The 23,294-nt window shown below is 40.2% G+C and overlaps 1 protein-coding gene across 3 annotated transcripts in view; it reads left to right on the forward strand.

The window, feature by feature from the left end:
- Positions 1-23,294, forward strand: part of BRCA2 (BRCA2 DNA repair associated) — an 89,312-nt gene that overhangs the window by 17,993 nt on the left and 48,025 nt on the right. For all 3 annotated transcript variants that reach the window (XM_037892049.2, XM_037892054.2, XM_043531581.1), the window contains exons 10-12: positions 11,350-12,564; positions 14,333-19,396; positions 21,418-21,510. In XM_037892049.2, the coding sequence (XP_037747977.1) occupies positions 11,350-12,564; positions 14,333-19,396; positions 21,418-21,510 (6,372 nt within the window). The remainder of the gene's footprint in view (positions 1-11,349; positions 12,565-14,332; positions 19,397-21,417; positions 21,511-23,294) is intronic.

Consider the following 23,294-nt stretch of genomic DNA (forward strand, 5'->3'; position numbering starts at 1 on the left):
TGTTTAAAAATATATGGTAAATCAGACTTATGGTACAACAATATAGGTGTTAAAAAGAAACACAATATATGTGGGAGTTCTAAAATTACTATGTGTATGATGGGAACTCTATCTAAAATGTCTTCTTTAAAGAAGAGTCACAAATGTACTGGAGAACTGGCATCTCACTGCTTTTAGCAATGGGTAATGTACTGGGCAAGATAAGCCTTCATACACATGGGTGAACTGGTTGATTGCATGACCATTAATGTTAACGGGGTGAACAGCTCACCAAAAGGAAAAGGGCATTTTGCTCACTGAGCTATGAGTTATGATGAAACAATAAAAAGGAAGTGTTTAGCAAAGAATATTGCCACCCTTCTTCTATTAAATTGCCCTGGAGAGACACATGCTGGCTGTATCCAAGTATTCAGGTATTTATGTTTCTTCAAGAGTGTTTCCTGTAAGTAGATAATCCTTTTTACCAGGGATTGGCAACCTTTGGCACACGATCTGCCAGGGTAAGCCCCCTGGCGGGCCTGGCCGGTTTGTTTACCACATCCACAGGTTCAGCCGATTGCAGCTTCCACTGGCCGCGGTTCGCCGCCCCAGGCCAATGGGGGCTATGGGAAGAGGTGGTCCGGCCCACCAGGGGGCTTACCCCACCATGGGGCTTACCTTGGCGGGCCGTGTGCCAAAGGTTGCCGATCCCTGCTTTATATAGAAGACTGATACATTTTATTTAAGGGGTCCTTGAAAGGTAAACTTCTCACTTTAGCCAATGTGTGTGCTCCCAGTCAAGGGCAAGCTGCTGCTGCTCTTTTTGTTGTTTGTTCAGTTTTTTAAGCATTTAGGAAATTTTAGGGAAGGAGATATTATTCTAGGAGGGGATTTTAACAAGGTGCTTAATCCCTGTAGGAGTTCATAGAGGAGAAAGCACAAGCACAGCAGCAACTGATATGGGGACTGGTGAGTCCCACAACCAAGAACAGCAGTAAGACATGGGGGTGTGTAAGATGGGTCCTGGAGATGACCCTGTTGTGTTTTTATCAACCTTAAAGAGAGTGGCAACGGGAGCCAGATGGGATAAAGGATCGTGGATCCGCCAAGTGGCACCCTACTTGTCCAGAGAAGCCCAGGCAGACTTTGTGGCCCTGAGTGAGGAGCAAGCCTGGGACTATGGTAAAGTAAAGGTGGCCATCCTGGACAGGGTTGGCCTTTCGGGGGGAAAATATAGACACAAATATTGGGCTGCTAGATTGATTAGAGGTGTGTGACCCCAGGCATGTGTGCAAAAATTAACAGATTGGGCAACCCATTGTCTACAACCAGACACCCAAGCTTGGGGGTAATAATAGACATAATAATACTGGAGCAATTTCTCCAGTGCCTCCCTGAAAGCACACACTTATGGGTCCAGAGGCTCCAGCCAACGACCCTGGAGGAAGCAGTAAAGCTGGCAGAGGAGTTTGTGGGTGCAGATTTTCCTAAGAAAGAATTCCAGATGTTTCAGGGACAGGACTCAGGGAAGAAGGGCAGCAATTTGGCCACATCCTGGATGATTGAAAAGAAAAAGGAGGAGATGATGGGGACTTCTTTGGGGAACTAGGGAGTGATTTGCTACCAGTGTGGGCAGCCGGGGCATATAAAGCTGGATGGCACAGATATGAAATGTGGGTTTGCCGAATTTTGTGGGTGGACTCAGTCTACACAGGCAGAAAAAGAAAATGCCTAGCATCCCTGTAAAAGTGGAGAGGAGGCGCCAGAGGGGACTGGTGGACACGGCCTCAGGATGCACACTGGTCCAGAGGGGTTTTGTGAAGCCTTGTTGGATACTACCGGGAGACAGCCTGAAACTAGAATGCATCCACTGCAAGAAGAGGCTCTGCCCAGTGCAGAAATATCCCTAGAGGTCAAGAAGCACTTTGAGTGGAAGCAGGTAGGGGTGGTAGATGGGCTGCCCCATCCAGTCATTATAGAGACAGACTGGAGCCTCTTCCCTTCTAAGGAGAAAATGAGGGTCTAGAGTCCCCCACGGTAGGAAGCAAGACCAACAGGGAATGGGGCAAAGGAGTAGATATAGGAAAACCAGAGAACCCTAGACATAAAGATACAAGCCAGAAGGAAGACTCGACCACCCTCAAAAAGGAGAGGGTGAAAGCAGATGGCCTAACACAAGGCGCTGAGGAAAATAGTGCTCCTAGCTTCAAGTGAAAAGCAGGGAGTTCCAGGGAACCTCACCACCAGCACAGCAGGAGGAGGGATCCTGGGACAAGTTTGTGGGGTTGGGGGAACCAGAGCCCCCAAGTGGAGGAGGAAAGGGAGGCATAGTGACAGGCCCTGCCCAAACTGAAAGAGAAGGCAAAGGGAGTGGGGAAACAGGCTGTCCATGGTGTGCGAATCTGTGGGTGGAAACAAAAATGATGAGGATGACCCTCACCCACAAAGTGTGACTTCTAGGGGTGGAACATGGACAACCATGCTGGGGCGAGCATGGGGAGCTCAGAGCCTCTAAAGAAGGGAGGGTGCAGAGGAAAAGAGACCTTGCAAGGATGGGTGGTGTGTGACAGAGTGCAAAAAGTGTGTAGGTGAGCCTGCGCTCTGATAAGTTAGATGCTAGTTAGTGCCCCAGGAGAAGCTGACTGGGGGTAGTTATCTGAACAGACTGGGTGGGGTAAAAACTTAATTAGCTCCATCAGCCCCGGGCTGATAAAAGTGTGCGCCTTTTAGGAAGGAAGGGGGCGGGGGGGGAGAAGAGGGACAGAGTTAGCTGCATCTAGTCATATAGAGGCCTCAGAGAAGGGAGATCTCTGTTCCCCTCAGGTCCTGCTGAGACAGCCTAAAGCTCATCAAATATTGTAAATAGGCAGGAGCATGGGGGAGTGTGGTGATATTGGTGAAGGGGAATTGTAATAGTTTCACTCTGCGCACACCTGGTGATATCTCTGCATTTTCTTCAGGGAAGAGGATGGGGTGGAGGTGGGCCCCTGTTACAATTAGATTAAAAGACTGGAAATAAAAAGGGAGATTTAATAACTGGTCTCAGTCTGATCTCTGCAACATTTGCTAACGTTTTGCATTCTTTGTATGCTTCAAAACAAAGTATGAAACTACCCAGAGGGTGATGTAGTTCTTGATAGGCAAATTGCTGCAGAGGAAGTTAAAGTTGTAATTAAGAATTTAAAATCAAGAAGGTCCTGATGGATTTTCTTTGGAGTATTATAAAGCTCTAAAGTGAGTGGTGGTCCCAATTTTAACTGAATTGTTTAATGGATAATTGCAGGAGAATGAGATTACAGATTTATGGAAAAATCAAAAAGTGTGGTTATTACTAAAGAAGGAAAAGATCTTACTAACTCTGCACCATACAAACCTATTTCTTTAGCTAATGTGAAAACCAAAAATTATCCCAAATAGATTGTCTGATGCTGTGTATAAGAAAGGTGACCATTTGTATCACTGTTCTTACCAGTGTTGCACAATTTCCATAAATCTTATACAAAGTGCATCATGTAAGGTGTCAATAGAAAAGTTACAATCTATCAAATATGATTATCCTGGTTAAATTAATGTATCATCCTTGTATCTAAAGTTATGAATATTGGCCATGGACTTGTATCTTATACTTGAGTTGTATTCCTGGGTAAGATCCACCAGATAGCTGTCTGGCCTTAATGTAAATTCTGTGTGTTGATGGCCCATCAAGGACACTTAGCTTTCACAATGGGCCATAGAAGAAACTCATTCTGCCCAGATAGCTCTTATTGGGGACACCTCAGACTCCGAGGGGCCAATGGCCACCCCTTGTGGTTCAGTAAACTATGTAAGGACATGTGATATGCTCATATGGCCCTGGACCAGTAGTGTAGCTAGGAATGTAAGTTTGGGTGGGCCGCAAATTATTATGGATGGGCAATATCTCACCCATACATTTCCTTACAGACACAGCTTTGTTTTTGATTGGCCTCTCCCTCCACCAAATGATGTGTCTCCCTAGCACCAGCAGCGCCTCCTGCAAGAGGCACCAATCCCAGCAGCAGTGGCGGCTGCAGGGACACAATGGGGGGGCCCCTCAGCAGCCCCATCTCCTTCACGGGGGTCTGAGGACAGGGGGGAGATCACTGAGCACGCTGGCCCGATTTGTTGGGAGTGTGGCTGGAGCCATGCTGCTCCAGAGCACAGGCCCCCTTGGCTCTGCACGTCCCAGCCCAGCAGAGCTGCGGTTTGCAGCTTTTTCTGCAGTCCCTGGAGCAGAACCCCAGCAGCTGAGTAGCTCCCAACTTTTCTGATGGGGAGGGGGGATGCAATTCTTCAACTGAAACTAGCCTGGGTGACAGAGAGAGCAAATAAACCCAGCTGGGAAGTGGGAGGAGAGCTCGCCTCCCAGGTGCCAACCCCTCTGCCTCACGCAGCACCCAGGGGCAACTCAGAGGACTCTCCCACCCCCCACCACCCGCTAAACACACACACACATAATTGCAAAGTCGAGCAATTATGAAAACGCCCACAGTGGGCAACAGGGCATTGGTGTGGTTGTTGGGGAAACTTGGCTGAACTGTTAACTTTTCCTTTTCTCTGTGTCTCCCCCAAGCAGCTCTAATCCCCACTTTCTGCAGCATGGGAATAATCTGTAGCCCGTGATTTTAAAAAAAACACCGCCCTCCCACTCCCAATAACAGAGCGAGAGACACACGGAGCCCCTTTACCATGCTCAGAAATTTCCTCCGCATGCAGCTCCTTATCCAACTTGAGATGCTGGGGCTTTGCTTGCTTTCAACGAGACATGCTGCTAACCGCGGCTTCTGGATACTGCTTTTTGCAGAGGCATTTGCAGGAGGTGGGGGAGTTGGAAGTAATTGATTGCAAAGAAAAAGTCAAGTTGGTGGCTGTCATAAATATAAAGGGGAGGGTAACCACCTTTCTGTATACAGTGCTATAAAATCCCTCCTGGCCAGAGGCAACATCCTGTTACTTGTAAAGGGTTAAGAAGCTCGGCTAACCTGGCTGGCACCTGACCCAAAGGACCAATAAGGGAACAAGATACTTTCAAATCTTGAGGGGGGCGGAAGGAGAAAGGCTTTTGTTTGTGCTCTTTGTTTACATGGTTGTTCTCTCTTGGGACTGAGAGAGGCCAGACAGAAATCCATCTTCTCCAACCCATCCTAATCCAAGTCTCCAATATTGCAACCATTATAGGTAAGCCAGGCAAGGTGGATTAGTTTATCTTTTGTTTTATGTGAATTTTCCCTGTGTTAAGAGGGAGGTTTATTCCTGTTTTCTGTAACTTTAAGGTTTTGCCCAGAGGGGGATCCTCTGTGTTTTGAATCTGAATACCCTGTAAAGTATTTTCCATCCTGATTTTACAGAGATGATATTTTACCTTTCTTTTTTTTTTTTTTTTTTTTTTAAATAAAATCCTTCTTTTAAGAACCTGACTGATCTTTCCATTGTTCCAAGATCCAGGGGTTTGGGTCTTTCATGATTTTATAACAAATTGGTTAGGATATTATTCTCAAGCCTCCCCAGGAAAAGGGGTGCGTAGGGCTTGGGGTATTTTGGGGGAAGATGTCTCCAAGTGGTCTCTTTCCCTGTTCTTTGTTTAAAACGCATGGTGGTGGCAGCATACTGTTCAAGGACCAGGGAAAGCTTGTACCTTGGGGAAGTTTTTAACCTAAGCTGGTAAGAATAAGCTTAGGGGGTCTTTCATGCAGGTCCCCACATCTGTACCCTAGAATTCAGAGTGGGGAAGGAACCTTGACAATGGCAGTGGTGGAGGGGGAAACAAACTGAGCTTTGTTTGAGACAATAAAATTCCGTGCACTTGGCAGAGGATATACAAAGGTTCCTGAGATATCTTCCTTTTGTCTTCATTTCCTGCTTCATTTCTCTGGATTGGATTTCTAACAATGAAGCTCTAAACAAGGACTGATGACCCCCAATCTGTTTGGATAATTCCAGAGAGGCTTTTGCAAGCTCACAATTTATTCCATCACTGCTATGATCTTGAGCTATAAACACTGAAAAATGACCTATATGTATATGATCTATTAACCATTTATAACCCTCTTCTTTTCTTTTATTATTAAGCCTTTAGTTTTTAGTTACTAAAGGATTGGCATCAGTGTGATTGTTGCATAAGATTTGAGTTATATATTGACCTGGCTAAGAGGCTGATCTCTTGGGATTAGAAGGACCCTATATTATTTGATTAAATTGGTTTTCAGTAACCACTCATCATAAAGTCCAGTGTCTGGGTTTTTCACTTTGTTACTGGCTTGGTATAGTCTAATGATAGAATAATCACCAGTTTGGGGTGAATCTGCCCTATTTCTTAGCAGTTTGTCCTGAATTTGGCATCCTCTGCTGTGATCCACTGAGACATGGTGACAGTGTCATGTTGCCCAGATCTGTTCCCCTGACCAGTCTGGGATCGTTGCGAGCTGGCGTCTATCTGATAACATCAGAGGATCTCTGAATTTGACCTAAAATATTAATTCTGGCAATTCTTCCTGTGTGCTGCTTTCTTTGGATGCTGAGAAAGCCTTCAACAGGCTGGAGTGGGAGTACAGTACTTCAGACAGATTTTGATATGGTTTGGTTTTGGAAATCCATTTTAGAGGGGAATATTAGACCTATGTACTCATCCTTCAGTGTCTGCTTTGGTCATCAGTCCCTTTCTTTTACTTTGTCTAGGGGTATAAGACAGGGTTGCCCTGTGAGTTTGCTTTGGCACTGGAGCCATCTGCAATGTGTGTGAAACAGCCCCTTTGTGTAGGGCATTAAAATGCCTTCAGAATTAGAACACAATATAGCTTTGTGTTCTTGATAGTGTTTTGCTATATTAGGAGGATCCAGAAGCTTTGCTAAAAATTATAGAACAACTAATTTTGAAATTTGGGCAGCTACCAGGTTTCAGAATATACTAAAATCAATCTGAAATGTTAAGAATTAATATTCCTGAAAGGGCTGAAACAAACTCTTGTCAGTTACATACATTAATATAGGTAAAGGAATCTTTAAAATATTTAGGAATAAATATTGTGGAGAAACTTAAAAATCTTTTTAAGGCAAATTATTCTCCAGTGAGGAATAAAATAATAAAAGACTTGGAGGAATGGAAAAAATATGAAATTTCTTGGCTAGGTAGAGTAGCCTCGGTAAAGATGATTTTCCTCCCAAAGGTGTTAGGTTTTTTTCAGTGCATCTCTGTTTGTGTCCCTGACATGACATTAAAACATGGCAATATGTGCTATTAAAATTTGTAAGGAAATATAAAAGACATAGGGTGAGTTGTAAAGCTCCGTATAAGCCTACAAAGTGGGGTGGACTAGTGTTCCCTAATCTGGTTGATTTTTATTTATTTATTTATTATGCATCACAATTAAAATATTAGATCATTTGCATTAACGATAGGCCATCCAAACACTGGGCAAAACTTGAACAAGACTCATGCTCAAATATAGCTATTCATAGTCATTGTTAGATTAAAAAGAAATTTAGGTCACCTGAAAAAGCCCAAAATACTCATTCATCCAGACCACCTTAGCAGCTTTGGACAATTTTTTTGAATTCCTGTTGCCACAGTGCTCTCCCTTAGCTACTTTCATTAATAATAAGGAATTTATCCCTAGTCACAAATATTTCCTATTTGTAGTGTGTAAGAGTTGAGATTACTCAATTTGGATAGGTGTTCCTGGGTCCTGATATGAATCATATCAAGCAATATGTAAATAATATGTACAATAATATGTTTTCAATATGTACAAATCAAACATTTTATTGCGAAATCTGGTTACAGTGTGGCTCTATACAGACAGTTAACCCCATTTGAGGAGTTGACCCAGGAGTAAACTGCAAAAAAAGGTTTATTTCTGAGATATATACAACTTTGATTTAAAAAGCTGTTCAGAGAACAGCTGAGATGAAAAGATGGCTAAGGGACTTTGACAAAGAAATTGATCTGTCTGAGTGGGTCTCTGAAGGAGAAAGGGGATACATATCTTCAATTTGTGTAGCACATAAAGAAAAATATTATAAATTACTGTATAGATGGTATTGTAATCTAGTTAAGATCCGTAATTTTTTTTTTCTACGGAGCAGGCACTCTGTTCGGGGTGAGGGAGAAAAGGGAACATATTTGCATGCATGGTAGTCATGTCCAGGAACTAGATGCTTTTGTGAGGAAATTATTAAAAAGCTTCATCTTGTGAGAAAATGCCAGCTTCCTGTGATCCCCTGACCTGCTTACTTAATGCTTCAGTAAAAGATCTATATTTTAAACAGAATACACATTATATTTGTTGTTGTTAGCTCTAAGACTTGGTATTGCACATTATTGGAAAAATCTGAATTCTATAGAATTGTGGTTTAGCAAAATATGGACTGTCCTTGTAATGAAAACACTTCCACAAGAGGAAACACCAAAAAGAGGAAAGGCATTTAGAAATTTGGTCACCCTTTTTAGCATACTCAGAGGAGAAGGGCTCTCCCGCCAGCAAGCTAGAATCTGAAGTCATGTTCTTTGAATATTAACCTGATCCTACATAAGTAACATACGATGTTGTATATTAATGTTTTAGAGTAACTGTGCCATAATAAAAAGTTTCAAAAAAGAAAATGCAAAGAAAAGCTTATACTACAAGATCACAAGATGCCATTTTCCCTAGACCTTTGCACCTTAACTTTTAAAAGAGAGAGCTGCGGAAAATTACAGCAGCACTCAGGAGGTCAGATATCCACTATAGATGGGGATTCCCATTTTCATTCTCATTCAGTTTCCAAAATCAGTAGTACACAGTGAGTGACTCTAAACAAGGAAAAAGTACACTCCAGTCACTTGGGATAGAGATCCAAATGTCAGGTACCTACTCCAGAGGTAGAAACTAATGATAAGCTGCTGAAAAAATCATCAGAGATGGTGAAACCCAAGAAAAGGAGGGTAGGAAAAATAAAGACAGAAGACTCTAGAGAATGTTCTGGCTATGGCAGAAGTGATGCTGAACAAGAGGACTCAGATACCTGAGAAACCTGAATATTAACCAGAAGATATTTATTGGGAGTCATAAAGAATGAACAGTAATTATGTTAACATAAAGATACTATGAAATTTGGTTTAATTGGGTGGGTTAGAGTTGGGTGAAACATTTTGGACAAATAGTTTATTTGCCAAAAAATGCAGTTCAGTTGACCTGAAACTTTTTGTGAATTTGACACGAATTTACCAAATAATTTAAGCTCCTCCCCCCGACCCCACTTCCCACTTAGATGCCATTCACAAACTTTTGGGAGGGAAGAGGAGGATGTAGTGGTGGTGTTGTCTTCCGTCTAACTTTTAGCCCAGTGGTTCAGTCACTCAATTGGTATGTGGGAGACCTGGATTCAGTTCCCTCCTCTGCCTGAAGTGGAGAAGGGAGAAGCCAGCCACCTCAAAGAAATAATGGATTGGGGGTAATCTAATCCAGCCAAGCACGAGGTTGTAATTGAACAAGAAAATGGTGACCATGTAAATATTACTAGGTTACCATAGATTAATTCTTAAAAAACCATGCCCTCCAGAAATTTATACATATTCCTTAGCAAATGCTACTCTCTGGGTTTGGGATAGAATTAGAAAAAAGATCTTTTCCTTCACCCATGACACCCATTGTAAATAATCCAGATTTAACCCAGATTACAAATCAGAGTTTTCAGTGCTTGGGAGAGCTATGGAGTACATACAGTTGGCCAGTTGTTCACCAAAGGAACTTTTTAAAGAACTTTTTAGAAATCAAAACCAGTTTTAATTGCCTCACTCTCCCTGGTATCAGTACCTTCAGATTAGGCGTTCTGTTTCGCAACTTTCTAGTAAAACCGTTTTATGGAGAAAGTTAACTTTAATAGAAGTGATGGCTTCTGATTGATTAGGTTTTTTGTTTGTTTGTTTCCTAATTGATATCAGTCTTTGCAGGCAACTTTCCTAATATCCATATATGACACCATGGATACAGGATTTGGATAGACAGTTACCCCGGGGGAATGGGCTTTGATATGAGTAAGAGGACATGGAACCTCAGTCTGGAGTAATAAAAAAAAGACTTTAAGACACTTTCATTGTTAAGTAAATAAATAGAAACTGAATGGAGATACATGTTGGAGAAATTGTGGTCAAAGAGGTAATTTTATGCACTTTTTGTATGGACATGTCTCGTCATCAGAAAGTATTGGGATGTGAGTCGTAATCAAATATTACAAATTGTTGGATATTTATTGTAAAATGATTCCTTGTTAATTCTCTTGGGACCTCCTAATGGAAATGATGGTCAAGAAATGAAAATTAATCTCCTCTGCAAGTAGCTGCTAGACTACTACTACTCTGAAAGTGGAATGGTTAAAATATATAGGCGGTTGTTATGGAAAAGTGCATCAGTTACCCAGCAAAATAAAGGACAGATATATATATATAGATAGATATTTGGTTAACATTTATTTGTATGTTCACTTGCAAAAATCAACATCTCTCCAATTTTTAATATTCATGTTTGATAGACACACCTAGTTTGATAAGTATGAGTAGAATCCGTATTTTCACTTTATTTAATAAAATCCCCAGAAACAAATGTGGTGGATGAGGTAAAGAAGCTCACTCTTTAATATGGTAATGGTAATATCCCTGCCAATAGAGACAGTTGACTATATTATTCTGTAATGTTTCTCTAAACAAAAAGATAAGTGCATTGTTGTAAAGATTGTTTTTCTAATATTTATAGGGCAGTGATTTGTAACCTTTTTAAAACTTCCTAAATAGTTATAAAATGAAGAACCCGTGGTTGTCTTCCTAATCTTTTTTTTAATGCGGTGATATTGTGCATGGAGAATGATCATGATAGATTACATTTTTCCCATTAAATTATTGTTCCATTAACTACAAACAGTAGATCCAAAGAAAGGAAAAAATGTAAAACATTGAATTTAATTGTAGGTCCTTCATTGTCCCCTGCATGGTATAACTTGCATAGGAGACAAATACAGAAATTTAACTTGTGGAGTTTTCTACTAATTTTTCTGTCCACGGGACATTCACACTTTCCCTCCCACTGGTAGAAGAAGCTTGGAGTTCCATTCTCAAAATTTGTTGGTCCACTGCAGTCCATAGGAGGCAAGAGATATCTGCACCGATGCCCCATGTCTCTTCTCTCCTATCCATAGCATCAAAAGCTGGTCACTGGAGAACGCTCCTGCTGTGGACACCCACTATAGCTCCAAACTGACACAAAGGGTCAGTAATGAGAGGGAAACAGCAGGAGTAAATACAGTTTGCAGACTACAAGATAGAAATAGAGTAGTATTTCTAAGGTGATATTTTCAATAATCCTGTTTTTTAACTATTTACAGAGCTGGAGAAGATGTTAGATGGCTCATTTGGTGAGATGAATAGCTTGGAAGATAGATTTCACATTTCCATTAAGTCAGGTGGGAACAAAATGGCACAAAATGCCCTGCAAGATGGAGAGATGCATGAAATGACCATAGATATGCCAGATGCAGGGGAACATGTTCTTTCTGTATGTCGTACTAGTGGCAAATGTCTACAAGAAGTGAAAACAACCAACTGGACTAAGAAAACACACTTTGATAAAATGTCTACTGTTTTACTTCAAGAGACTAGTGAAGTGATGGGGAATTTTAAAGATGCTTGCTTAAGGTGTGAAAGAGAATTGGATTCTCCTAGGTGTGAGCTGTTTACCCCTAACATACCAAATAATAGAATACAGAAGCCCTCAGAAAATAGAAAATTTACAAGGGAGGATATGCCATCTTCTTTAACGTCTGAATGGTCTCAGCTGAACTTGTCTGGTCTAGATGTAACACAACTGGAAAAAATATCCACCCGGGACACTTGTTCACCGTCCAGTTTCTGTAGCAAGAAAAGATCTGAAGGCAAATTAGCACTTGTGACTAAGGAACATGATAACTTCAGTACTTTTGAAACATCTTTACTGAACACTTCAAGTCTAATAAAAGCAGAAAAGCTGTTGAATATCAATTGGTCAGAACACATAGAGAACGAAACAAAAACTTATGAAAAGTACTCAACCTCTGAAACCTCTCTAATGCATTCTGTCTCTCTGAGTGTTCAGGATCCAACTTTAGTGAAAGCATCTGCAGCTGAAAAGGTTTCTGAAGTGAACTTTTTAGACTGTAGTTCCTTCTTAATGGAAAATACAAACTTTACAGAATACCCAGAAGTCCATAACAGTTGCTTTCATAAACATTTAAAGGAACGTTCTAAATGTTCCATAACTGATGTTACCTCTCACCCTGTTATATGTAATGCTTCAATTCCGAATAATCCTGATGACACAAAATGGTCAACAAATAATGAAAACACCCCTGTGAGATCTGGCTTGGAAAGCATGAGTGTGTTATCCAGCTTGAAAAAGAGACCAAAAAGATTTATTTATACAGTAAACAATGCTTCCCCGTATCAAGAGGGAAATGTCCAGAAAGAAATAAAAACAGGTTCTTTTACTCATTCTGCATCATCTCATTCAGAATTTGAATCATGTACCTTTAAAGGTCCTGATACAGCCAATAATGATGATCAAGGTATGGCTTTTAATTATTTTCATTAGTTGAAGTTTTTTTAATTAAACTTACCTCTTGCTTCCCCTTCACAATTCAGATGAACAAGTATCGTTCTGAAGGGAACTGTAATTCATAAGATTGGTAATGGGGTCTGATGGTGACAGAAAGATATTACCATATGAAAACAGTCTGGTTAGCTTATGTGAAATGCAGTGGTCTCAGTTTGGTTTCTAGAAGAAAAGTTTCCACCTCAAATAAATTGTCAGAGCTGACAACTTTTTTTGCAGTGTCGCCAGAGGTGACTGAATGGGCATGGAGTATTCTAGAGATAGTGTCTCTAGGTCAGGGTTGATGAACAGTATGGGGAACATTGTACTACTGTTGCATCCTTTATGTATAGCTGGAGGGCTTGAATCTCTAGACCAGAGGTGGGCAAACATCCTGCCCGGCCCTTGAGCTCTCAGCCGGGGAGGCTAGCCCCTGGCCCCTCCCCTGCTGTCCTCCCTCCCCCGCAGCCTCAGCTTGCTGTGCCGCCCACCTTGCTGCCTGCACTCTGAGTGGCATGGCTGCAAGCTCCTGCCAAGGACCGTGGCTGGCTCTGGCTGGTAAGGGGGCAGGGAGCGGGGGCGTTGGATAAGGGGCAGGGAGTCCCGGGGGCAGACAGGGGACAGGGAGCAGGGCGGGTTGGATAGGGGGTGGGGTCCTGGGGAGGTGGTTAGGGGCAGGGGGTCCCAGGAGGGGGTGGTCAGGGGACAAGGAGCAGGGGGTGGTTGGATGGGGCGGAGGTTTGGGGGGGCGGGGTGGTCAGGGGACGGGGAATGGGGGAGTTGGATGGGGCGGAGGTTCGGGGGGAGGCAGTCGGGACAGGGAGCGGGCGGGGGTTGGATGGGGCGGAGGTTCTGCGGGGGCGGTCAGGGCACTGGGAACAGGGCGTGGGAGTCCTGGGGGGCATGTCAGGGGGCGGGGGTGTGGACAGGGGGCAGGACAGTTAGGGGACAGGGATGGGGCGGTTGGATAGGGGGTGGGGTCCCCGGGGGGGGCGGTTAGAGGTGGGGGTCCCGGGAGGGGGCAGTCAGGGGAGAAGGAGCAGGGGGGATTGGATGGGTCGGGGGGTTCTGAGGGGGGCAGTCAGGGGGAAGTGAGAGGGGATGGATAGGGGGTGGGGGCCAGGCTGTTTGGGGAGGCACAGCCTTCTTTACTTGGCCCTCCATACAGTTTGGCAACTCAGATGTGGCCCTCGGGCCAAAAAGTTTGCCCACCCCTCCTCTAGACTTTTCCATCTGATACCTTTCAGGAGCACTAAAACACTTTTTAAAAAAAAATCTGCCAGGGTTAATGTAAGTAATACACCTGTTGTGATATACATAATTTCTTTTCAAAAGCTGTGAATCCCGCCTCATGTGATGCTCTTACCGCAGAATCCATGTGCTGTGACTTCACAAGGGGGATACCTATTCCTCTGTTTTAGCAAAAGCATTACTTGATTTGTGATCACAACTCATGGTATTTGAACTGAAGGCTGCTGATTTCTGTTCATGGTAAAGTCAATTGTCAGACCATGATTAAAGTATATAAGGCCCTGATCCTGCAAACACACACTTGAAATCAATGGGACTACTCGTGGTTATACAATTAAGCATGTACACAAATGTTTACAGAATTGGGGCCAAAGTTGTATTTAAGGGCTAAGCTAATTAACTTCAGTTTATTTGAATAAGTGAGAACTGCTTTGTGTCTTCTGTTTATTGACATGTCTAACTATTTTACAATGTTTTTCATTTCCTTATAGATCTTTTGGTTTCTTCTGCTGAGAGAAAGTATTTGCGGTCAGATACTGAGGAAAATTCCACGCTATTGAGCAAATATGCCACAAGAGCAGATAGAGTAGATAACTCACCTAGTAGTTCTTTCAATAACAGAATGATACATCAAGACTTGAAAGATGTATTAAGAAATAATAGCAGGGAACATCAGCCTGCTTCATCATTAAATTGCTCAGAAACGTCTAATACTCCAAAAGAATATTTTATGCATAGGAACGTTAATCCGAATAACGACACTGTTATACTTCAGATCTTTAAGGATCAACCTGGAGAGCCGTCTAGTGATAGTGAACAGTTGGTTGAAATGGAACAAGAGCCAGTATCTATGAAAAACTGTCACTTCAATGATACTTTGAGTGAAATTAACCTTGACATAAGTAAGAACAATAGTGTTTGTTGCAATAAAAAAACATCAGGAGATGAAAATGATGTTACAGGCCATTTGCCAATAGATGAATGCGAAGCTGTAACTCTGCCACCTATGGCAATTCAGCCATATAAAAATTATATGTTAAACAGAGAGAGAAAAACAGATGTAGTTCCATTTTCAAAAGCTATAGCTGCTGATCAAGAAACCAAGTCAATTGAAAAGGATGAAAATAAGCTTCAGACAGCTGCTAACAAAAACACTGTAACTCTAGAAAGTGGCAAAAAACCGTTCGATCACAAAGACTGTGGTTCATTACAAGTTGTAATTTCTGAAAAATCTACCTTGCCAGAGCTTGCGTTACAAGTCAGACCTGAACAAATAGTCTCAGGCTTTGTTACACAAGAACCAGAGCCTAATGTAGAAGATAAGTATTGCATAAAGAAGCTGATCAAACTTCCTTCCAAACATATTGCATCAGATAAAGATTTATATTCAAAAAAACCTTTATGTTTAGACATCAAGTCAAAAGAAAACCCAGAAGACAAAGAGAAATGGTCAGGACATGCAAATTTTAATGGCCATGGCTTAAATGAAAGCTTTGGTGGCTTCCAAACTGCTTCTAATAAGCAGATAAAACTCTCTGAAAATAGCATAACAAAAGGCAAAATGTTGTTCAAAGATATGGAAGCTGAGTGCCTTGAAGACTTTTCCAGAGAAGGGATCAAAAACATTTCAAATCAAATTACAAAGGAAAATGTTAAGATTTCTCCAGTTGTGGATAATAAATTGGACACTAACGATTCCCATGGTTTTGATTCACAGGCAAGTCTTGTTGAACCTAAGAATGCACAAGGTATCCTGCCTGAAAGCATTGATTCATCTCTTCAAAACTTGCCTATAAATCGACAACCTCAACTAAACCGAACTTTGACAGCAAGCCAAGAAGCTGAAATTACTGAACTTTCTAACATACTGGAAGAAACAAATAGTCAGTTTGAATTTACACAGTTTAGAAAGCAAAGTAATATGGTGCAAAATAATAGCTCTGAACTGTCTGGATGTGTAGATACAAATGAAACAACTAACTTGAAGAATATTTCTGGTATGTGGCAAGATGCTGATTTTGATGACTCTTTTGAAACTGAAGCCCAAAGAGTAAATGATAAATCTAGTAAGCACACCACAAATGAAGAGTCTACAGTGATGGGTAATGTAAAAGAAGAGAGAGATATTTTCCAGAAAAATAACTGTGAAGAGTTTACCTCTACTAACTTATGCAGAAATGCAAATAAGACACTTCTTGTCCCAAGTTTTTCAGTATCTACACAGGACAGTTTTTCTAATTTTGGAGGGTTTAGTTCAGCTGGAGGCAAAAAAATTAATATTTCTAATGAGGTTTTGATGAGAGCTGCAAAATTGTTCAGTAACCTGGATGATGATGGTGAGATGTTTAAACCCACTGAGATGAATCCCAGAAGTGGTTATTGTAATAAACACATGCCTTCTAGAAGGAATGTTTCCAGATGTTTGACAGAAAAAGACAACTATTGTGGAGAAAGTTTAAAAGATGCAAATGTTGAATACCAAAATACACTGAAAAATAATGAAGAAAATATTAATACATTTGTGCAAATACATAAAGAAAATCAGGGGAAAAGTACAAAAAAAATGGGTGAAAATGATTTTATTTCTAGTAGTACAAAAATTAATAATTTAAAAGCTATTAAATATTCTAGATATAAGATGGAAAATGGTCTGTCATCTAGTGAAGACCACAATCAGACTCTGAACATGTCAACAAAAAAAAATGAGAGTGACACTCACTCTCAGTATAGTTTACAAGAAGGTTTGTCAGACCTAACATGTTTGAGCGAAGTGTCTAAAACTGAAGAAATATTAACTTTAAATATTTCAGATGAAACAGAACTGGATCCTAATAAAAATGAACAAAAGGTAAAAAATCTAGATGATTTTCAAACTACATCTCGCAGTAATATATCAGTATCTCTAGCACCATTGGATAAACTCCATTTGTTTGAAACATGCACAGAAAAAGAGCTGGATAATATTTCATCAAATTCCAATAGGCAAATGAGAAATAGTGTAAACAAGAAAGGCAGAGGTGCTACTTCTGTAAAAAAAACCATTAATGTAAACCAAAACAAATCCAAAATAGGCTCTGACCATCAACAAATCTCCATCCAAGACACAGATTTTGAAATAAAAAATATAAAACAGAACAATATGACAAGTTTCCATACCGCTAGTGGCAAGAGAGTTATAATTACTGATGAATCTTTGACTAAAGCAAAACAAATTTTTGCAGAAGAAAATGTTTTCCTAGAAAATAAGCATAATATTGGTAATTTTGAGGACTCCAAGATTCAGGCTTTAAAAAAAAAGAAATATAACAAAGACATTATCAAAGATTGTGAGTTATTTGCAGAAATTACTCCCAAATATTATCAAGAAATGCTTAACCTTACAGGTAACCTTGTTTCTAAAGAACTTGATAATCTACCTAAAAAGATATTAGATGATAGTCTAATTAAACAACCTGTGGATGTTGAAACTGTGAAAAAACTTTCAGTAGAGGTACATTTATCTGCTAATTTGGACAAAGAACCTGAAGAACACTCAGAAACTTCATTTTCAAAAAAGCCTGTTTGTGTGGCCATAGGAAAGTCAGATTTAGGATTTTATACTGGAAATGACAAAAAAAAATCTCTAAGTGAGGCATCTTTATTTGAGGCAAGAAAGCTATTTGCAGAGGGAGATCTGGAAAATTCATCCCAAAAAAATGATGGCTCAAAAAGTACATTAATTGTTTCTGCTATTGATCAGATTACTACAGATTTGCAGTTAAAAGAAGTATCCGATATTCTTGCAGAACATCCCATCTACATAAATATGAAAAATATTTTAAATGTAAAGGAGGACAAAATAAAAAATGATTCTCTTTACTTAACTCACAGGGAAGAACATTGCTCTTTTCATTTAAAAGATGATAGTAAAGGGTCTGACTTTCAACATTCAAATGATTCAAGTCATGATGTGAACTGCTTCCCAGAAAATATGGATAGTGTTTCTCAAGATCAGCCACTCATAAGTCTCACTGCAGACAAAAACAACTTAGTTAGTTCTGAAGATTTTCAAAATGAGAGTTATGTGAATCAAAACTGTGATTTAAAATTTCTGGATGCCAAGAATGTTTTGAAAATCTCAGCCACTGAAGTGGCAGGCTCCAGTTCAAAGTTTTCTAAGGATGGACTAGTTCCATTCAGTACAGCAAGAGGTAAAACAGTCACTGTTTCCTATGATGCACTAAAGAGAGTCCGACAGATGTTTCCAGAAAACTCTGATAAATCTAGGAAACAGAACACTGAAACTAAATCAGAAACTAATCAAAATGAAATTGCAGCAAATTGCTCTCAGACCTTGGACAGTGCTAAGTGCTCCACTTCTGCTAACTCTTCAAATATAGACAAGAATGAGACCTATAATTCATCTACATGCCATTTTCCCAATGCAAATGAGAACAGCTATGAAGATGGACAAGCACTACAGTACAATAGAAATAAATCTGTAGATATTGGGTCTGAGCCAAGTCCTCAGACGTCATGCTTTCAGGTGAATGACACATTTTCTGGCCTATGTAAGTTTTCTAAAAAACTAAATCATCAGTCAGACTTTTCTACAGGTAATTATGGATTTTTTAGCACAGCAAGTGGTAAACCTGTACAGTTATCTGAAGATTCATTAAAGAAAGCTAGAAGTCTCTTTTCTGAAATTGAAAATAATAATTTGTCAGATCAACAATGTGTATCAGAGCTGAAATGTGATTATGATGCATCTTCAGTTGGGGACCAAGTAGAAAAGTTTGTTGGAACAGGAAGTACTTCAGCACTTAGGAAATCTGAGATAGCAATATTACAAGAAAAAAGATTTCCAAACCCTGAACTGATTTCAAATGCTACTTTCGGATTCAGCACAGCAAGTGGAAAGCAAGTGCTAGTTTCTGAAAGTGCTTTTCTGAAAGTGAAGCAGGTGTTCGATGACACTGCCAACAGCAAATACTGCTTTGCAGATCAACTTAGTTTAAGACAAGATCCTGTTACAGCCCTAAAATCTTCTGTTAATTATGTTGATGCAACCAAAGCAGTAGATAAAGCCTCTTTAAAATCCCAAATCCAGGAAACTCATAATGAAGAACTTGACTTAACAAATAGCTGTCCTCTTGAAATGAAGCCTTTACGAAACATTTACAATATTAAAATACCTGCATGTGCACCTCACAGTGAGAAAGATGAGCACCTAACTCTGTTAAACAGTTTTACACCTTCAGAGGAGACTCAGCTTTTCGAAAAAGAGCATCACGGTCTAAATAGGATGGAAATGGAAGCTGAAGCAGTTCCGTGCAGTGCTCCAACTAAAACAAAGCTGGATGTTTATCATCTTACACGCTCCCAAAGTTCAGAAAAATACTTGGAAACAGAAGCAGTAGAAAGTGCCAAAGCTTTTATGGAAGATGATAAACTCTCTAATTCTGGAGTAGAAAATAATACAAAAAAAACCCTCTTTTTTTGTAGAAAGATTGATAAAAACTGTCCATTAAATATGAGAATTGGGAAAAGACACATGGAAGAGAAAACCTCACTTGGTAGGTGTCTTTTTTTTTTTTTTTTTTTTTTTTTTAATTCCAGTAAGGGCATTTAATTTTGCATTTCTAAATAGTTTAGAGCACTTTGCAATATAACTTGTTTAAGCTGATTTTAAGTAATCTAAGGCTTGAACCTGCTCTCCTTGATTTCAGTGTCAAACCTCTCCTTGACATTGGTGATAACTTATCTATTGATTTCAGATGGCGCACGAGCAGGACTCTTGTTATGAAGCACAAACCGTACTTTAATAATTAGCATAATTCTAAAGCTGCAGATTTTTTTTGCTAATATTTATGAAAGCTACAGCTGCCACCTGAAAGCTATGGCAGACTCTCACTTTTTAGCATAGGGGGCCAGAACAGTAGCTCCTTCCTCCTGGGAGCAGGCAAGTGCTAATGGTATCTCTCTCTGCAAATCTAATTAGCTGCGTCTAAAGGTTATTCAACCCCAGAAAAGGACAGGTAGTGTTTCCACCTTCATTATTTAGTGTCTCATCAGTGGAGAATAGCTTTCAGTTGTGACAGGATTTCATAGGGATTCCACTGGTGGAAGTGCTCCCTACGTGGATGTCTGAATTAGGACATCTCTACCTGCCTAAGGGCTTGTCTACACTGGTAATTTACGGTCAAACACCCCCCTGAGCACAGCAAGTTTCAGTGCTGTAAAGCACCAGTGTAAACAGTGTGCCAGTGCTGGGAGCCATGCCTCTTGTGGAGGTGGGGTTTTTTTAGAATGCTGGGAGAGCTCTCTCCCAGCGCTCTGCCGTGACTACACAAGTCATGTTAAAGTGCTGCTGCGGCCAGTGTTTAGTCACACCCTCTCCAAAGCTACTTTTAGCATTTCCTGTGGATTTCTTGCCATCCTGGCTGTGCAAGGGAGGTTGCAGGCACCTTGTGCCACACAGACAACTTTCTGGCATACTAATCCTCCGCCTCCCTCTTCTGAGCAAGAACTTGCTCCAAGGTCTATAGTAGCTTATGCTCCCCATAGATATTACCATGGAGTGAATCAGGCGTATTGTCTACAAAGAAGTCTCCAACAAACTGTCTATTGTATGAAGTTTTAGAAGCACTCCCAACAATGCTACATAATAGAGCCAGACAGGAAAAAAGTTTGCAAATTAAATCATCGGGATCCATTACTTCTGGAAAAGGCTTTAACCATTTAAACTGATTTGACAAGAATGTTTTGATAGTATTTAGTGTAGTTCTGAGAAGGGCTATAACCCCCTAAACAGACAACCCCAAAGCTGATAAAACAGGCTAATCTTTCCACTTACACAAGCTATTTCCCTACATTAGTACAGTGTGTAGGTTGCTTGACATCACTAGCCCTGTAGGAAAGCTGCTTTATAGATATGCAAAAGCAAGGTAAAGAAACACTTTTTGTTTAAATGTCTTTTAATTAAGTGTTTGGATAGTCAGCAGTTTCTTATAAAATTGAACTTGGTTTTTAGTTGGGAGGGTTTAAGGAAACATATCTCTTCACCTTGTGAATTGCTAATACTATGGTAATAAGGATATATAATAATGCCTAAGATAATAGTATCAGTCAGACTTGGAATATTCTCCTTTAAAGATTTTTGAAAAAATTTCTCTCTTTACTTTATATTCAAACTTAAAATTATTTATCATGTTCAGTTTTGTCAGTGATTTTTTCCAAAACACTTTACATAGTATAACAATATTTCAAATAATCAAGGTATTTGAAACAGGCATGATATATGTGTATAACGGAACCCTAGATAAAATGCATTCCTATTTTATATCCTTCTCTTTGCTTTGATTACTAAACAGAAGCCAAATTGTGGGAAAAGACATTTAAATTGAGAAAGTGTGGTCTGTAAAGTTTCTAATTTTAGTTTGACACAACTCTTTAAATGCTAAATTTAGAAGTTCAGCTACTATATTATAGTGGGAGAGATACTGAGCTTAAGGTGCCACAAGTACTCTTTTTTTTTTTTTTTTGAGTTTAAGAGAAAATTCTTTTTTAAAATTGGTGTATGTAATTTATTTTTCAGGAGAACCTCCAATTAAAAGACAACTATTACCTGAATTTGACAGAACAGAGAATCCCCACAAATCTTTGAAAGCTTCAAAAAGCACTCCAGATGGTAATTTTATTTTTCTTGTTCATATACGATATAGTAAATTGTCATATCAAGTGCCATTTATAGTTCTTTTTTGAATAAACCAACACAAAAAAGTTAATGAATTAAGATTGCTTAAGCGCTGTTCCCATCAACACACTCATGAAAAATCAAGGAAATCGCCATTTAAGCAATATTAACATCTGTGCTAACCTGAAATCAGATGCCTTACCACACAAATAGAATACTGAAGTATATTCACAGCTCACCTCTATAAAAAAAACTCTATCACTTCCAACATACAATCATCCGCAGTGCATGCATCCAGTAACTCAAAATTTCAAACTGCAACCTCAGTAAGATGAGGATACCTTACCAATAGGTGCATTTTTATGTAAATCAGTATATTATTTCTGCATAAAAATTTGGAGGTCTGAGTTAAAACATATTAACACCGAAGAGTCTTTGAGGAATATAGCTGCAGAGAGATCTTAACATCCCAAAGAGATGCTCTTTTAGATACCTTGAAACATTTTTATGGAGGGCCTTGAAGACTGGGACCAAGAATTTTACCCTGACCTGGTATTTTGTGGGGAGTCAGTGTAGTGACCAGAGCACTGGGGTTCATATGCTCTTGGCACCTGGTGTTGGTAGGGCGGGAGGCTGCAAACTAATTAAGCTAACTGATCTTTTTTAAGGACTGTCATCCTATCTAGATATACAAAGTTGCAGTAATTCACTCTGAAGGTCACAAAAGCACATATCACAGTGATAAAATTGTCATCAGACAATTTTGTAGAATTTAATAGGTGGCATTCTTCAGAGTGGCAGTTATTTGAAAATTTAGGATCAGTGAGAAGTGTAAAAAGGCCCATAGTGTACCGACCAGTTGATCACCTGGAAGCAGACTCCTTTAATAGAGAGTGATTAGATAGCAGTAGATAGCTTTTGGAAGCATTTTACACATTCTACAAGCATCCCTTCCATCTTGCCTTGGTTGAGTTTCTGCCAGTTATCTTTAATCCAGGTACTGATTGCAGCCAGCCACACACTGTGATATTTGGGAGAGGATACTGGTTATGCCTTCTGCACTGGAAGCGAAGCTAGGGATCATCTGCATAATGCTGATGTGAGATTGTGATCTCCCCCAGTTTGCTTCTCACCCAATGGCTTCATGTAGATGTTAAAAAGGATGTATTAGGATTTCTTTGGCACCATTAGTTTGAGCTAGAACAGCTATAAAATTGACGAAAAGACAAAAAATAATTACTGTAAGCTGTATTCACACGTGTCTGAAGTACTGAGATGTGAAAATTCTAAGCTGTCTACTACTGAGCTAATCTGAAATATAGCAGGGCGTAACATTTCTGGTCAGAAAGAATGCCTGTGGGCCAGAGGGTTTCTAGAAGCAGGCAGGTGAAGAGACACAGGCTATGTCTACACTACCGCAGTAAGTCAACCTACGCTACGCAGCTCCAGCTATGTAATTAGTTACCGCGGGGTCGATGGGAGAAAATCTCCTGTTGGGGGTAGAGTACAGCGGTCGATTGGAGAGCGGTCTGCGGTCAATTTGGCGGGTCTTTACTAGACCTGCTAAATGGATCTCAGAACGTCAATCCCGGTTGTGGTGTAGACCTGCCCACAGATCTGTGCCAGAAGAGGTTTTGCTGCTGGTTTCTAGCAGCTCTGTTAGGCAGGCAAGGGAGTTCTAATAACAAGAACTGCTCTCACAATAATAGTAGCTGTTCAGGTTTTGGATCTGGGAAGCATATCTGAGCTCACTTGTCAGCACAGCAAAACTTACTTTT

This window comes from Chelonia mydas, chromosome 1 (genome assembly GCF_015237465.2).
Source record: "Chelonia mydas isolate rCheMyd1 chromosome 1, rCheMyd1.pri.v2, whole genome shotgun sequence".
NCBI lineage: Eukaryota > Metazoa > Chordata > Testudines > Cheloniidae > Chelonia > Chelonia mydas.